The following is a 17015-nucleotide window of genomic DNA, read 5'->3' on the forward strand; positions in this document are numbered from 1 at the left end:
GTGATTCAGAGACAATAGATGATTTCTCTGGAAAACTCACCATTATTGTCAATAAATTAAGAAGTCTTGGTAATATAGTTGAAGATGAGAAGGTGATTAAGAAGTTGTTACGTTCTTCTTCCTCAAAATTTCTGCAGATAGTTTCCGCTATAGAGGAATTTAGTGATCTGAAAACCAAATCAGTAGAGGAGGTAATTGGATCACTAAAAGCTCATGAAGAACGATTGCTTGGTTGTGGAGGCAATTAATTGAAACAGTTCTTCTCACTAGAGCTGAATGGAAGGCCAGAGAGGAGGGAAGCTCTTCCAAGAAAGCTCAAAATGATAATGGTGAAAGAGGAGGCAGAGGTCGAGGCCGAGGACGCGGCCGTGGTAGAGGAAGGAGTAACAGTGATTCAAGAAGAACCGGTGATGATGAGACGAAGCCACAGAAGAAAGACAAAAGCAAAATCAGGTGTTATAGTTGCGGCCAAATGGGACATTATCTTTGTAGAATGCCCATCGGAAGAATGGGAAGAGAAGGCCAATTTAACACAAGAAGAAGAAGAGGAAACCTCCTTGCTGTTAATGGAAACAGTAACCCTCAATTCATCTCAAAAGGAAGTGAAGGAAGTGGAGTCTTTTTTGTTGATGCTGGAAACGTGTGAGCTCGAGGTGATACAACAAATGGAGCCAGAAATTGCTATGGTAAATGAAGTCGTGAAACAATGACCACCCAAAGGCGAAGAGACCACTTGGTATTTTGATACCGGAGGCGAACCACATGTCAGGTGATAAATTTTGCTTTCAAGAATTAGATACTTCAATTACAGGAAGAGTAAAATTTGGGGATGGCTCAGTTATTGAAATCTATGGACGAGGATCAATACTTTTCAAATGCAAAAATGAAGAGCATTTGATTCTGTCCGAAGTATACTATATTCCAAAACTTAAAAGCAATATTCTGAGTCTTGGACAACTTGACGAAAATGGTTGCAAAATCATAATTGAAGGTGGTTTCATGAAAGTCTATGACAGATTGAAGAATCTGATTGTTAGAGTTGAAAAAAAGTCAAATAGATTATATGTGGGCAAACTTTGACTTGCTAAAGAAATTTGTCTCATGACAAAGCTGGAAGAACAAGGATGGCTATGGCACGCCAGATATGGTCACCTCAATTTTCACTCCTTAAAGAAGCTGTCCAGCAAGGGAATGGTAGATGGAATGCCCAAAATCAATCAATCTGCTCAAATCTGTGATGGGTGCATAATCGGTAAGCTTCATAGATCACCATTTCCACAGAAAGCTACTTTTAGAGCAAAGGAGCCACTTGAACTCATCCATGGAGACCTGTGTGGACCGATTTCGCCACCCACATGCGGAGGTAACAAATATTTTATGTTGTTAGTTGATGATTTCTCATGATTTATGTGGGTTTATATGTTGAAGAGTAAGGATGAGGCTCTACCATTGTTTAAGAAGTTCAAATTGAGAATTGAGACTGAAAAAGAAAGAAAATTGAAGGTTTTCAGAACAGATCACGGAGGAGAATTCATGTCTATTGCTTTCAAAGAATTCTGCGAAAATGAAGGATTACAAAGACACCTCACAGCACCATATTCACCACAACAAAATGGTGTGGTGGAGCGACGAAATCAAACAGTTATTGAAATGGCCAGAAGCATGCTTAAGAGCAAGGAGATGCCAGCAAATTTTTGGGGAGAAGCAGTTAAAACAGCGGTGTACATCCTGAACAGAGCACCAACAAGGAGCACTGAAAATTCAACACCATATCAGCTGTGGTTCGAAAGAATTCCAAAAGTACAGCATATGAGGGTTTTTGGTTGCATTGCACACGCAAAAAATTTTCCACATCCTCTCAAATTAGCCGATAGGAGTGTGAAGACAATCTTGCTTGGTTATGAGGAAGATTCCAAGGCGTACAGGTTGCTGGATCCTTTGAAGAAAAAAATCATCGTGAGTCGAGATGTAGTGTTCGAGGAAGATAAGAGCTGGTGCTGGACAGAAAGATAACATGACGTTGATACTGGGAAAATTTTCACTGTACATCATTCTAACGCAAGGGATAATGTTCCCAGTATCAACGAAAATCAAGACAATCCCGGACAAAATTCACCATCAACTCCTTCAACTCCAGCCACGACATCATCCTCAGATTCCACATCATCCTCAGATTTCTCGACTCCAAGAAAATATAGATCTCTACAAGAAATCTATGATGAAACAAGAGAGGAGGTTGGGCTTTGTTTTCTCTCCATCGAAGAACCAGCCTCCTATGAAGATGCTGCCAGAAATGTGAATTGGAGATTGGCAATGCAACAAGAAATACAATCCATAGTGCAGAACAGAACCTGGGAGCTAGCAGATTTACCGTCGGGTCACAAAGCAATTGGTTTGAAGTGGATTTACAAACTAAAGAAGAATCCAAAAGGTGAAATAGTAAAGCACAAAGCGAGGCTCGTAGCAAAAGGGTATGCACAGAAGTTTGGAATCGATTATAGTGAGGTGTTTGCACCTGTGGCTCGACTTGAAACAGTGAAATTGGTGATAGCTTTTGCTGCCAACAAGATGTGGGAAATTCACCATATGGACGTCAAAACAGCTTTCTTGAACGGTGAAATTGAAGAGGAAGTATATGTAACACAGCCTGAAGGTTTCAGCAGTGAAGAATATCCGTACAAAGTCTTAAAACTTCACAAGGCTTTATACGGATTAAAACAAGCACCGAGGGCATGGTACTCCAAACTCGACAAATGTCTGAAATCTCTTGGTTTTACAAAATGTCCTCAAGAACATGCATTGTATCAGAAAGATCAAGGTGATAATGCTATGATAGTTGGTGTTTATGTTGATGATTTGATCTTGACAGGTTCCAATCAGCTTGTCATTAATCAATTTAAGCAAGATATGCAATGCAAGTTCGAGATGAGTGACTTGGGTTTACTTAGCTACTACCTTGGCATCGAGGTAAAACAAAATCAAAGAGAAATCACTCTTTGTCAAACTGCATATGCTAAGAAAATCCTAGAAAAGCTTGGAATGGGGGAGTGCAACCCTTGCCAAATTCCAATGGAACCGAGAACCAAAATGAGTAAGTTTGGAAATGGAGAGCCTTCAGTTGATGAAACGCAGTATAGAAGTGTCATTGGGAGTCTCAGATATTTGGTGCATACCCGGCCTGATCTCGCATATTCAGTTGGAGTCATGAGCAGATATATGGAAGCTCCAAACACATCACACTTGACTGCAGTAAAGCAAATTCTCAGGTATGTGAGGGGAACTTTGAATTATGGTTGTGTTTATCAGAAAGGACAGTCGAGCCTAGAGCTTGTTGGTTTCAGCGATAGTGATATGGCAGGTGACATCGACGATAGAAAGAGCACTACTGGAGTAATTTATTTCTTAGGAAATAATCCCATAACATGGGTTTCTCAAAAGCAAAAAATAGTGGCTCTTTCATCTTGTGAAGTTTGAATATATAGCAACTCTGAGGAACTTGTCAAGGAGTTTGGCTTGACGAGTCTTGAGTAATATCGAAAGAAAAGGTGACTGCCACAATGAAAGTCGACAACAAATCTGCAATAGCACTAGCAAGGAATCCCGTTTATCACGACAGAAGTAAGCATATCGAAACCCGTTATCATTTTATTCGAGAATGCTTACAGAATGGAGACATTAAAGTGGAGCATGTGAAGACAGAATTGCAGCTTGCAGATATGTTAACAAAACCACTCGCAAGACAGAGGTTTGCAGAACTGCGTAAGAAGATTGGAGTGGAAGACATTTCAAAGTTTGGGTAACAAGTTTAGAGGAGTGATTGTTGGCAATTTAAACTTGTTACCGTTAGCTTTAATTATTGTTAAATTTTCTTATATTTTGTAAATAGGAAAATAAGTAATCTGCAGAATTTTTATTTTTATTTTTTCTGTTAGAGCATTATTAGGAGTCTTTTTCTAGTTGTTGACCATTTAATTGTACTGGCGGAAATAGGGGAGCACGTTGCCAAAGGCTTCCTATTTTCTAGTTTTGTTTGTTGAGTTTTCATATATAAAAATGGTGCTTGGTCAGTGTTAAAGATCATCACCACAAAAAGAGTTAAATTAATTGTGTTGTTCTCTTGATTACTTTCCCAATTGTTTCGACATATTGTAGTGGTAGCAATTCCAGAAGGTCTACCCTTGGCTGTAACCCTAACTCTTGCTTACTCTATGGAGCAAATGATGGCTGAAAATGCGCTGGTGCGTAAACTCTCTGCTTGTGAAACAATGGATTCAGCCACAACAATCTGCACCGACAAGACAGGCACTCTCACTATGAACCAGATGCAAGTTTCAGAGTTTTGGCTTGGAAAAGAGCTAATTGAGCATAGTATTTCAATGGAAATAGAACCAGAATTCTTTTTGTTACTAGAAGAAGGGGTTGCTTTAAATACAACGGCCACTGTTAACAAACCACATTCTACGTCAACCCTGAGATATCCGGTAGTCCAACCGAGAAGGCAATACTCTCTTGGGCTGTCCTAGATTTGGGAATGAATATCAATGACACAAAGCATAAGTGTGAAATAATGTATGTAGAAACATTCAACTCAGAGAAAAAGAGAAGTGGGGTAATGATGAGGAAAAGCAATGAGAAAGCTATTCATACTCATTGGAAGGGAGCTGCTGAGATGATATTAGCAATGTGTTCAACTTATTATGTCAAAAGTGGGGAACTAATAGAAATGACTGAGGAGGAAATGATGCAATTTAGGGCACTAATTCATAATATGGCAGCCAAAAGCCTTAGATGCATTGCCTTTGCCCACAAAAAAGTCATAGAAGAAAACAAGCAAGTCTCTCAGAAACTTGAAGAAACTGGATTGACCTTGTTGGGGCTTGTGGGATTGAAGGATCCATGTAGACCAAGGGTTAGAACAGCTGTAGAATCATGCAAGAAAGCAAACGTGAGCGTTAAAATGATCACTGATGACAATCTACACACAGCAAGAGCTATAGCTATTGAATGTGGAATTCTTAATCCTGAAGAGGACATGGACAACAAAGCAGTAGTAGAAGGTGTTGAATTCAGAAATTACTCACCTGAAGAGAGAATTACAAGGATAGACGATATCAGAGTAATGGCAAGATCATCCCCATTTGACAAGCTTCTGATGGTACAGTGCTTGAAAGAGAAAGGTCATGTGGTAGCAGTCACCGGTGATGACACGAATGATGCCCCTGCTCTTAAGAAAGCAGATGTTGGGCTTTCCATGGGAATTCAAGGTACAGAGGTGGCAAAAGAAAGCTCAGACATAATTATCTCGGATGATAATTTCATCTCTGTGGTGACAGTTTTGAGGTGGGGGAGGTGTGTCTACAACAACATTCAGAAGTTCATTCAATTCCAGCTCACTGTTAATGTTGCTGCCCTTGTCATCAACTTTGTTGCAGCCATCTCTTGTGGTAAAGTCCCCCTAACTGCAGTTCAGCTACTGTGGGTGAACCTCATTATGGACACCGTGGGGGCACTAGCATTGGCCACTGAGCAGCCCACCGATGAGCTCATGGCAAAGTCACCTGCAGGTAGATCGGAGCCACTTATGACCAAAATCATGTGGAGAAACCTTATTGCTCATTCCTTGTATCAGATAGTCATCTTAATTATTCAACTTTTTAAGGGGAAGTCCATCTTTGGGGTGGATGAAAAGGTCAAGAATACGCTCATCTTTAACACTTTTGTCCAGTGTCAAGTCTTTAATGAGTTCAATTCAAGGAAGCTGGAAAAGATTAATATATTTGAAGGGACACTGGAGAATAAGCTGTTCTCAGTGATCATTGGATTTATTATCATTCTTCAAGTGCTAATGGAGTGCTTGTATTGGTATTGCCGCTTTATCTTTGCTCCTTGGTTGTGCTGTGAAGTGTATTCCCATATCCCAATGATATGTACATTTTAATGGATAAGATGTAGGTACGAACAAACATATTAGATTTAATTACTTAAAATTAGGTCTTTAATTTCAAAATTATAAAGTATAAATTTGAATAATTATATGAGTTTCAACATAATTAACGCGGAGAGATAAAAATTTCAGCGCGGAAGAATGCGGAAATTGTCCTACTTTAACTTTGATTGGTAAAAGAATCGACTCCATTCAGCATTGCTTACAGCAACCACCTTTTGCCAACAATTTTTTCCAAGGAAACAAAGGTCCAATTGGTAACCTTGAGAAAAGCAATTCAAGGAGTAGAAGGAGATAGAGGCCTAAATGGCTATCCCATGGACCAATGACAGTGGTAAACAAACGCACTTGACATTTGAATGTTGCATTGATTATTCTTTGGAATTTTTATTTTATTTTATTTTCAATGAAGCCTCCTGGATGACGAATGGGTATCACAACATTATGACACAAATATGACATGTAACAAAGAAAAAATATGTTCAGTCCTTTTTCTCATTTTTCTGTACATTAAAATTCGAAAACCCATCTCCTTCAACCTCCTGCATATGATTTCTAGTGGGAACGTCAAAATCAAGTTATCGGCGACTATGCCTTTGCTGTGGCCACACCGGCTTGAGTTGTCTGTGGCAAGGCCAAGGCCTAGGTGATTTCTCTTGGTCTCCGGCGAAGCTCCCCTTGCATGACGTCTCTTCACACCTCCCGGAACAATTTCAGAATTAATGCATTATCGGCAATAGCACCCTTCGTTGAATTTCTCAATGATATATATTAATTGTCGGATGGAATTAACTTTAAAACAATTTATAATAAATGTGATTAGTAAAATTTCAATATCTTAATTATAAGAAAAATTCAAAATATCAATAATTAATTAATTTTCTCATTTCTGAACATTAATGAATTTTAACCCTAAACGGAAAATCCAATTAAACAATCATTATTCTTTGTGTTCTCATTTCTGATTATTAATGTATGCTACACACATTAATCCACCCCCACTATTTAGAATAATCCCACAATAGCACAATCTGACGGTGGAAGAGCTTCTTCATTCAAAACAAAGCTATCTTAATTTCCCTCAAGTATCTATATCTATTCTTTCAACACCAAAATTCTTCCCCCACCAACACAATAAAAGAATATGAATATGCTATTCTAGATATTGTACATTTATCACGGTTATGTGCAAAGCTGAAATCAGCAACTGCTGCTTCGCCCGGATTGCTCAGTAATCTTGTTGAGTTCATGAAATCACTTCAATACATCAAACTTCAATGTTCACACGTGTTTTGATTGGTTTGAGCTTGATACCCAAACTCTCAGGAGAAAGAAGTTCTGGCGCTATACAAGAATGGCTCAAGGGATTGGCTGGGCTAGAACCATTACTTGATGAGGAAGTAAAATGAGGTTGCCTATGGTAGCCAAATCCCATTAGAAAGAATTCCATAGGGATTATCATGGCATATGGGTGTTCTTCTGTCACTAGTGAGCCGCATGCTTGAACCTGTCAACAGAAAGCGGGATTTGGATGCTTCAGTCACAATGCTAATGTGTGTGCACACAAACACAAGCGATTATGGTTGTATGCATGTGTCTATGCAAGCAAAAAGCAGAGCATTTTATAGTGGCTAAAAATACAAAAGAACTAGGAGGCCAAGTGGTAAATGTCTAGTCATTTTCAACGATTAATTGTTAAGGGTTTCTAACTGGTGCACAAACTACAGCAAAAATAACATTGAGAAGAGAAGCAACAGATGAAGATCATTGTACCTCAACAAGAGCACATATTTTCTTCCCCAATTTGGCACTCATATACACAGATTCGTCGCGAAACTGACTACTCTCTCCCACAAAAATAAGCGTCTTGCATTGTAACTCCTTCAAGCCGTCTGTAAGGTCATGCCTCCTGCTTTTTGATGATAGGCATTATTATAAGATCAGGCAAATATAATGTGAGAACATAACTTGTTTGAGGAGAACAGTACTTCAGGTGAACTTTTCTGATAGTAGGAGATTTTGCAAGTGGTGGCTAGGTTGCAATTCTCATTACCAGAACAAGTTCAACCAGGAGAAGGATGTAATTACAAGAGCCTTGAACTTTGGTATTGCAACAGGAGAGGCTTGAGTCTAGTAGAAATACAAAGAAGACAGGAAAAAGAAAGTGAAAATTACTATAAGAAGCAACAATAACTCACTCATTAATTGCTTGAAGAATGCGCATGACATTCAAACTTTGCCTCTCATCCAGCAACTGTGTCCACCACCAAAAGGGATTGACATCAGTTCATTACAGGTATTAATAAATTTCATCCCCTACTAGACATTATTAGCAGTTCCAGTGTTCCACAGACAGACTGCTCTCAACAATTCAATGTTTCTTCACTGTTTACTTGGTGAAAAATTACACAAGGAAAAAGCTATTGTAAGTTGCAACAGAGATTTCCTTACCCTTCTACATGCTTGAATGATGTCTGATTCTGCGCCATGCACACCACACCTAATTTCCTACATCAGGAATTTGAGTGTCACAACACACATTAGATAATAATAATTAAAAAGAAAAACTAAAAAATGTGGTCACTATTAGTACCTTACTGAAGTAACGCTGGATAAGGCACTCCTTCAGTACACCACACATACCATAGAAGTATAACAAATTTAATAATACCTGGAAAAAAAAGGTCAAAGTTCATAAAAGTTCTAAGCAAATGCCTCAATTGACATAAGCATGTGTATCTTTTACTTTATTCTTATTTTTGTTAATCTCCACTTCTAGGAAAGAAATGTTATAGGTGTCAGCCCAAACCCGCATGGATGATGCAGCTCTGGTTTGATGTCATTTAAAGGTCGATTAACAAGTGATAATTACATGACTAAAAAAAGATAATTACAGTGGAAATGCACATTTACACGTATTTGGATAAGAATTTTTCATTTCTAATTGAATTCTTTTTAACTGTTACAGTTCAGCTTTCCATATAACCCTGGATGACGCAAATATGGCTTGCATTTTATAAACATGCAAGTAGAAATTAAAATCATAGTCTGCAACCATGAATGAAGAAGGAACAGCCATGGAAACTAAAATCTAAAATATTTTCTTAATGCTTAAAAATTTGATCTTGGAATGATGAGTACTGACAACTAACTATTAGTCCCTATAATGCTAATGTTATTTTCATTTGGTTTTTGTGTTACTCATACTAATGCTGTACAACAATGTGACTCTATTTTAGGCTTCATTTGGTTAACTAGCTAAAGTTTCTTTTTTGGCTTTTTGCAATTATTATAAAAATATAACAATAATGAAAAAGCAACTTTAGCAAGCGTGCCTATAGAGCCTTACTTTTTCCAAGTTTCAGCATGCATTTGGGATATTGATTCATGTTTGAAATGTTTATGCATTTGTGAGGCGACCATCCATTTCAAGTTGGGTGCACAAACCAATGATGAATCACATAGCAATTTGGTTTCTTTGGGTTTACAAGATCAATATCAGTTATAGATCCTGTAGTCAGTGATGGAGCCAAAAATTTAATTTAGAGGGGCCCAATTAAATTGATAAGAGAATTTATTTTAAATAAAATTGACTCGGTAAAAATTAAATGAAATTATTGTTAATTAAAATATAATGAAATCTTAACATTAGGAATTATTACAATATATTAACTACTCAACTAAACTAAACTAAACTTTTATCCCAAAAATTTATTGGAGTCGACTATATAGATTCTCTTTCTCCACTCTAAACTTACAATATATTAATGGCCTAAAATTAAAAACCTTGTCAAATTTATCTTGAATTTAATTTTTTCAAAGTAATCATGAACAATAAATTTAATTTAAATTTTAGATTAAATAAAATAAATGACATAATTTTAATTTGTGAATTTTTTTTTTAATTTGAGTATGATGAAATTATAGCAATTGAGAGATCCCAACAATATCAATGAGACTATGAGCAAAAAGTCAATAAATTTTAAATTGATGAAAAGAATATGAGAGAAATGTACTAGACTTTCATATGATAATCTTATCCAATAATTTAAATTTCAAAAAATAAAAATTGGTAATTGTGGTAAAATAGAATTGATAGAGAATAAGAGGCCAAGAGATAATATAAAATTATTAATAAACCCCTAAAATTTTATTGGGGCCAGTGCCCACATAATTTATATGGCAATAGTAAAAAATACTAATATTTTTGATAAATTATCACTGTCACGACCCCCAACTCATGGGCCAGACCAGCACTAGAACCTGGGCCAGCCTAAAGCCCTCGAGACCCGTGCCGGAAGTTCAAGGAAGTTGGTGACCTGATGATAGGGGAGCCGGCGACCGAAGCCCCGGTGAACGGCGGCCGTAACTATAACGGTCCTAAGGTAGCAAAATTCCTTGTCGGGTAAGTTCCGACCCGCACGAAAGGCGTAACGATCTGGGCATTGTCTCGGAGAGAGGCTCGGTGAAATAGACATGTCTGTGAAGCGCAACTACCTGCACCTGGACAGAAAGACCCTATGAAGCTTCACTGTTCCCTGGGATTGGCTTTGGGCCTTTCCTGCGCAGCTTAGGTGGAAGGCGAAGAAGGCCCCCTTCTGAGGGGGTCCGAGCCATCAATGAGATACCACTCTGGAAGAGCTAAAATTCTAACCTTGTGTCAGGACCTACGGGCCAAGGGACAGTCTCAGGTAGATAGTTTCTATGGGGCGTAGGCCTCCCAAAAGATAACGGAGGCGTGCAAAGGTTTCCTCGGGACGGACGGAGATTGGCCCTCGAGTGCAAAAGCAGAAAGGAGCTTGACTACAAGAGCCACCCGTCGAGCAGGGACAAAAGTTGGCCTTAGTGATCCGACGGTGTCGAGTGGAAGGGCTGTCGCTCAACGGATAAAAGTTACTAATATTTTTGATAAATTATCACTGTCACGACCTAATCTATGGGCCAGCCTAAAGCCCCCGAGGCCCGTAGTAAGCCTAACTATTCTTTAGCCCAATCGTAAGGCCCAATTTTAAGTACAATTTCTATAGCTATCTAAAGCCACACCATGTGGAATGAAATACAACATCATAATTTTCATACAATTTACATCATAACAGCAAAAAGGCAATTTGGAGCACTCACACACCCAACACTGTCAAGCAATACATATATGGGAGCTGATTCTCTATACAACCCTTAATCCAACCTTTACCAGCGAGTGTTTCTCAAGCCGGACTTTCGCTTAATAAACCAAATGCGGGGTCCCAGCGAGTGTCTCTCAAGCCATGTCTACCTCGAAGGACCGGGTCCCAGCGAGTGTCTCTCAAGCCGTGTTCTACCCCGAAGCACCAGGTCCTAGCGAATGTCTCCCAAGCCGTGTCTACCCGTCCTGTCCATATCCAATACCATACCACACGCACGCCAACGCACACACACTGCTCCAAATTATCACAAACAACATACATGGCACTTCAACAATTATGAATGCAATATAAGTGATGCATGGGTATGCTTGAACATATAATAATATCGAAATTACAATTAAAATTAATATTTTACTCACAGTACACCAAAGGCTATCGCGGCTGTTGGGTAGGAGAAAATAGTTGTCCTCAATCACCTAGATAATTATATTATGGATTTATTAGCACTAATTCAGAATAAGACTCTAAAGAGACAATAGACAGCCTAATTCATGCCGAAAATCCAGCAGAATTTTCCCTATACCCGGGGACCTACCCAACCTGCAAAACGGTTCAAATAACACTTCTAAACTCAACCCCATATCTCATTATCATTTTATGGCCTCTCTTGGACCCTCCAAAATAGGCAATAATCACAACATCAGACAAATTAACTATAAGATTTTAAAACTAACATTTTTCAAAAACTATCTAAATTAACTTTAAAAATTCTATAAACTTGTCCCGCGGTCCTTAATAATATTATAAGGCTATTGCAAAAAAAAAATCATAATTTTCTGATCATCCACGAATAATTTATAAATTTTATTTTAAATCAGTATTAGTCGAAAATGAGCAATTTGGAGTTCGGGTTTACCTATGACAAATTTGACACCTGGAACGCGTCCAGAACGTTTGAAAATGCTAGGTTTGACTATAATATCGACTACGTTCTGAGACAGGCTGCCGGGCAGCCAGATCTGGCTGAAATTGTAATCTCGGCGCCAGTGAGCTATCCTCGATCCGATTGCACCTAAATTAATTCCAAATTTTGTTAATAATTATCATAAAATTATTTTTAAATTTTTGAGAATCGAAAAAGTGCGAAAATCTCACCAAGCAATTTGGATCGTCTGATTATCGTCTTTTTCAAACGATATCTGATCTGAGCAGGACCAGTCCTATCTCGAATATTTCGCAGTTTTGAGTCCATCGATGGTCTCGAATTTTTGATCCGACGGTCGGATCGCCGGGAAATTGGCCGGAAAGTTCACTGCCTCAACTTTCTCTCTCCTCTTTCTCTTAATCTCGTCGGAACTCCATGGAACCAAGTCCTAACAGCCGATTTGGGTAGCTGAGGTCATTAGGAGTCACTTCCCGTTAGTCCTATGGTGACTGGTGACCATGAACGCTGGCGAGGGGGTCTTGAAACTTACGGCATGGGTTTCTCTTCCACACCCTTAATCCACACGATTTGCTCCTTTGCACCATTTTCCTTCACCACCATGGTCCCTCGAGTTGGTCTTGCACCAAAGGGCTGCTGGGATTGAAAATTTGTCTTGTCATCGGAAACAATGGAGGAAAGTTTTTGGTTGGAAAATACTAGAACGCGAGCTATGGGTAAGAGAAGGACAAAACATGATTGGTCCATTGTAATCTTATTTTATTTTATATATATATATATATATTTTACACGCTGCACATGCCAAAACGTTTGGTGTATATGTATTAAACAGGAAACCTTACCTAATTTTGAAATAAATAATACTTAATATAATTATAATTTATAATAAAATTTTAATAGAATAATTTAATTAATTATACCTATTAAACTTTATTATAAATTATAATTGTTGATTAAATTATATATATATATATATATTACACGCTGCACATGCCAAAACGTTTGGTGTATATGTATTAAAAAGGAAACATTACCTAACTTTGAAATAAATAATACTTAATATAATTATAATTTATAATAAAATTTTAATAGAATAATTTAATTAATTATACCTATTAAACTTTATTATAAATTATAATTGTTGATTAAATTAAAACTCAACATATTTTAAAATAACAAAGACTAATACTGTTATTTAATATTTTAGTAGCATCAATAAAATAATATACTTTCATAATATTACCCATTAAAAATAGAAAATTAAATTAAATTAGATCAAGAATTTAAATAATCTCTTAAATTAGTAATAATAACATCCAAGTAAAATTAAAAGTACAACAATATTATTATAATAAATATATAATATTAAACTTTAAAGATAATCATTTAAATTAAAATTGAAGCTTTAAAATAATTTCATAAAAAATATATAAAAAAAATAAATATTTATTTATTCTTATTTTTCAAGGCATTACAATCACTATACTCCCAAAAAATTTTAAAAACTCAAGGTCCAGTGGCCCCCTTGCCCATATGTAGCTATGCCCCTACTATTAGTGCTTGTAGTAATATTGATTGTTATTTGTTTTCTAACAATGTATCAAAGTTGAGTGCATTTTTCCCTCTTTTTATTTTTTATTTTGTGTTCACAAGTAGTATTAGCTTAAATATGGAGAAAAGAACCTTATTGTAAAGCCATTCAGTCCATGAGGGAGCTTTGCAGATAGGGGAAACAAGAATTAACCCAAGCACTCGTTCTTTATATTTTGTCTGCAAAAGAAGGAAAATTAAACAAACAACTGTTAAATAACAGAATAATAAAAAAAAAATCAGCTGATTGGGTAGCTAGCTTTTGCCAACTTACTGCAAAAAGCGTCAGGATGTAAGCACCAGCTGTCACACCTAAGCACAGGACCTCTTTCAGCCTGATTTAGAAAATCAGTTAAACCTTAAATAACCTAAAACTAACATTCATCAGAAAAGAGATCTGACTTAATCTATTACCATTAAAATCCCTCTAGGAGTTTGATGCTAAGAAGAAAAAAAAATGTGACAATATGATATATATTCATATTGGTAACAGTTGGCTAGAGTGTATCTTTTGTACAATTCACGAACTTACCTTATACATTAATACATAATGGGATGGAACCCCACCAGTAGGGCAATGATTCACTCTCTATTCCCATCATATCAGAGCTAAAGGATTTTTTTAGAATAAATGATCAAACTTTACCTCTTAATTCTTCTTCTTTTACTACTTCTTCCCTATCTTCATCCTCCTCCCCATCTCCTTTTCAAAACAATTTCCTAGGTCTTTGGATCTTTCCAATTATGTGATTTGGAAAACCTTATTCATTAATGTTCTTCATGATTATCATGTTTGTAAATAGATAGAATCAATGCCCTACAGATGATGGGGCACTAAATAAAATTGTGAAAATATATCAACTAAAATTGTAAAAAAGATACATTGTTCCAGCTGTGCTATTAATTGGAAGCAAGAAAGACTCATGTCTGGGTTACCACTTGGATTTTGTAAAGAAAAGCTAAGTTCTGTTTTGATAAAAAAAATGGGTTTATCTAAAACTGAAAAACTGTGTTTAAAGGTCAGACAATGGATTGAACTTAGAACCAGAACTTGCAAATCATGAAAATGTTATGGTTGTGGTACATGATCGTAACATCACTTAATTGATTATGTGATATGAATTAGAACAATCTAATATAAAAGTTTTTCCATTACAAAGGGAAGCAATATCATTACCACGAGAAGCTACATACATACCCAAAGAAATCAAGCACTTCAGCAACCTGGTCTGCTAAGTCATCCACACTGAGTAATGGAACATCTGAAGAAATGACATCTGCTCCCAACTGCAAGAACTCTTGAACAAAGGGTTGAGAGAAACTTTATTAGTTTCATTCAGAGTTGAAGAGGAAAGACCCCTCCAACAGAAACAAAGTTAAGCAATTAAGCAACACAACACAGCTAAAGCCAGAGAAACAAACTGACCTCATGCCCGGGGGCATCAATATGGTAAATGCAGAAGTTATGAAGCAACAAAGAAGCTGCCTCTGGGCAAAAGAAGAGACCTTGGAAACAAGACATGTCTGCGAAATCCAGAATGCCAAAAACTCAAAACAAACCAGAAAATTGCTAAATTCAAAACTCTAGAACCTGAAGTCCAGAAGCAACCAAAGCGAATGGCATACCAAAAACTAAAGGCCACATCATTACAAATACGTTTAGAGTGCACCACAAGTCTCTACTTCAGCTAACTTCAAACACTTCCATTTAAGTCAACAAAGTTTTTAATTAAAACACCACAATTAATCTACACAACTTGTCTACAAGAATGCACAAGCTAGCACCAATTTTGGAACTGAATCGCCAAATAATACCAAAAGCTATTCAATTTCAACAAATACGAACTAAGCATGGAAAACCATCGAAGTTACCGCTGAGGAAAAAAGAAATTTCAAATAGGAAGTAAAAGGGTGATAAGAAATAAAACATACAATTGAGAGCAACATCTGGGTATGTTATCAAAGCAGGCTTCTCTTGATCACCACACACATACACTGAAACTGAACCTCTACTCGTTTTCAACACATATTCCTGCAACAAGCATTAAATTAACAACAAAACACAAACACCTACAAATAAATAAAGCTGAAAATTTGTAACGACCCAAAATAAGAAAACAAAAAAAAAAAAAGTGCATTTACAAAAATAGTAAATACCAAAAGAAGAAAAAGAAATAGCTGAATGTTATTTCTTGGTGTGCTTGTTTAGTTCGTTAATTAATTACCTTCCCTTCAAAAGAAAGCATGTCAATATCTACAGAAACCGAGTCACTTGACTCGCCCATGGCTCAGTTCTTTCACACTCCCTGGTTTGTATGCCTTCCTCCCTCCTCCTCCTCCTCTCCTTCTTCTTCTTCTTCCTTTCCTTATTTTTTCTTCTTTCTTCCTTCTTCTGCGTGCACTCTCTCTGGGTTTTCCGTGTGTTCTTTGTGTTTTTTTTTTTCACAACATCGCTAAATGAGTAAATGACCAAACCACCCTAAGAGAGACAATGAAATTATGACTCAAGTCTTTCTGATTCGGATAGAATGACAAGTTTACCCCGACGTCAGAGCATTGACAAACAGGATGTAAAAAGTGACCGTTGGGGGTCTTCGTAAAACGGTCGGTGAGGGTAATTTTGTCAAGAGATAATAGTACAAAGGGCAAGAGAGGGTTGAGGGGGTTCAAGCGGCGTCGTTTTGTGAGGAATAAGCCAATAAGTTCTTTCTGGAGAAGCATCAGACAGCTGTATGCCACCTGGAAGCCGCAAAACAGCATGGTCCAGTGATCTAATCCATCCTAGTGCGCCAGCTCATCATCCCCGTGCTCTCTCCAGCTCTTACCCTCTTCAATCTTCAATGAGTTGGTTTTTTTCATAATTATTTGTGTTTTTAATCATAAATTAAATTTAATCTCCTATATTACGGAACAAAAATTTGTTTAAAAATATTTTTATTAATATATTAGTCATCCAATAGTATATTTATTTAAGTAAAAAAATGATTATGAAGGAAGAAAATGGTGAGTAATTATTTAATTTTAAATAAAAAAGAATGAGTTAAATTAAAAATAATGTATTTTTTATTATTAATTAAAAATTAAATTTATTTAGATACATTTCCTAATTATTTAAATTTTAAATATATTAAAATACTATAAAAGGGAAAGAGGGCAAGGGTTTAGCATCCATGATTAGAGGGCAAAATGAAGGGAAAAAGTGGGCACGGGCACCACTCTATATTTAAAAAAAAAAAAGGTGTTTTGAAACGGCAATCACGGGCACTACTCTAATTTTTAATTATTTTAAAAGAATTATTGTTATTATAAATTTAAATTTATATAAAAATAATTTTAAATTAAATATTTATATTAAAATTTATATACTCATTATTTTCTACACATTAGTGCTTTATAGAGTTTTTTTTTTGTCTAC

General features: G+C 36.6%; 2 protein-coding genes across 3 annotated transcripts; one reads left to right on the plus strand and one right to left on the minus strand.

Moving 5' to 3' along the window:
• Positions 1 to 4567: 4567 nt before the first annotated feature.
• Positions 4568 to 5938, plus strand: LOC131178447 (putative calcium-transporting ATPase 13, plasma membrane-type). The gene has a single exon (XM_058143411.1). The coding sequence runs from the start codon at positions 4568 to 4570 to the stop codon at positions 5936 to 5938; it is 1371 nt and encodes a 456-aa protein (XP_057999394.1).
• A 935-nt stretch (positions 5939 to 6873) lies between these two features.
• Positions 6874 to 16052, minus strand: LOC110662585 (protein NDL1). 2 transcript variants are annotated; one of them, XM_058144491.1, is made up of 11 exons: positions 15826 to 16052; positions 15533 to 15632; positions 15027 to 15124; positions 14799 to 14887; positions 13875 to 13935; positions 13694 to 13780; positions 8538 to 8615; positions 8396 to 8452; positions 8143 to 8198; positions 7718 to 7856; positions 6874 to 7451 (listed from the first exon to the last, which is right to left on the minus strand). In XM_058144491.1, the coding sequence occupies exons 1-11, from the start codon at positions 15883 to 15885 to the stop codon at positions 7212 to 7214; spliced, it is 1065 nt and encodes a 354-aa protein (XP_058000474.1). In that variant the 5' UTR covers positions 15886 to 16052; the 3' UTR covers positions 6874 to 7211. The 2 variants fall into 2 exon arrangements, with proteins under 2 accessions (XP_058000474.1, XP_058000475.1); XM_058144492.1 differs by having other exon boundaries at positions 7718 to 7853; positions 15826 to 16049.
• Positions 16053 to 17015: the final 963 nt, after the last annotated feature.

Source organism: Hevea brasiliensis, chromosome 3, assembly GCF_030052815.1.
Source record: "Hevea brasiliensis isolate MT/VB/25A 57/8 chromosome 3, ASM3005281v1, whole genome shotgun sequence".
In the NCBI taxonomy this organism is placed as follows: domain Eukaryota; kingdom Viridiplantae; phylum Streptophyta; class Magnoliopsida; order Malpighiales; family Euphorbiaceae; genus Hevea; species Hevea brasiliensis.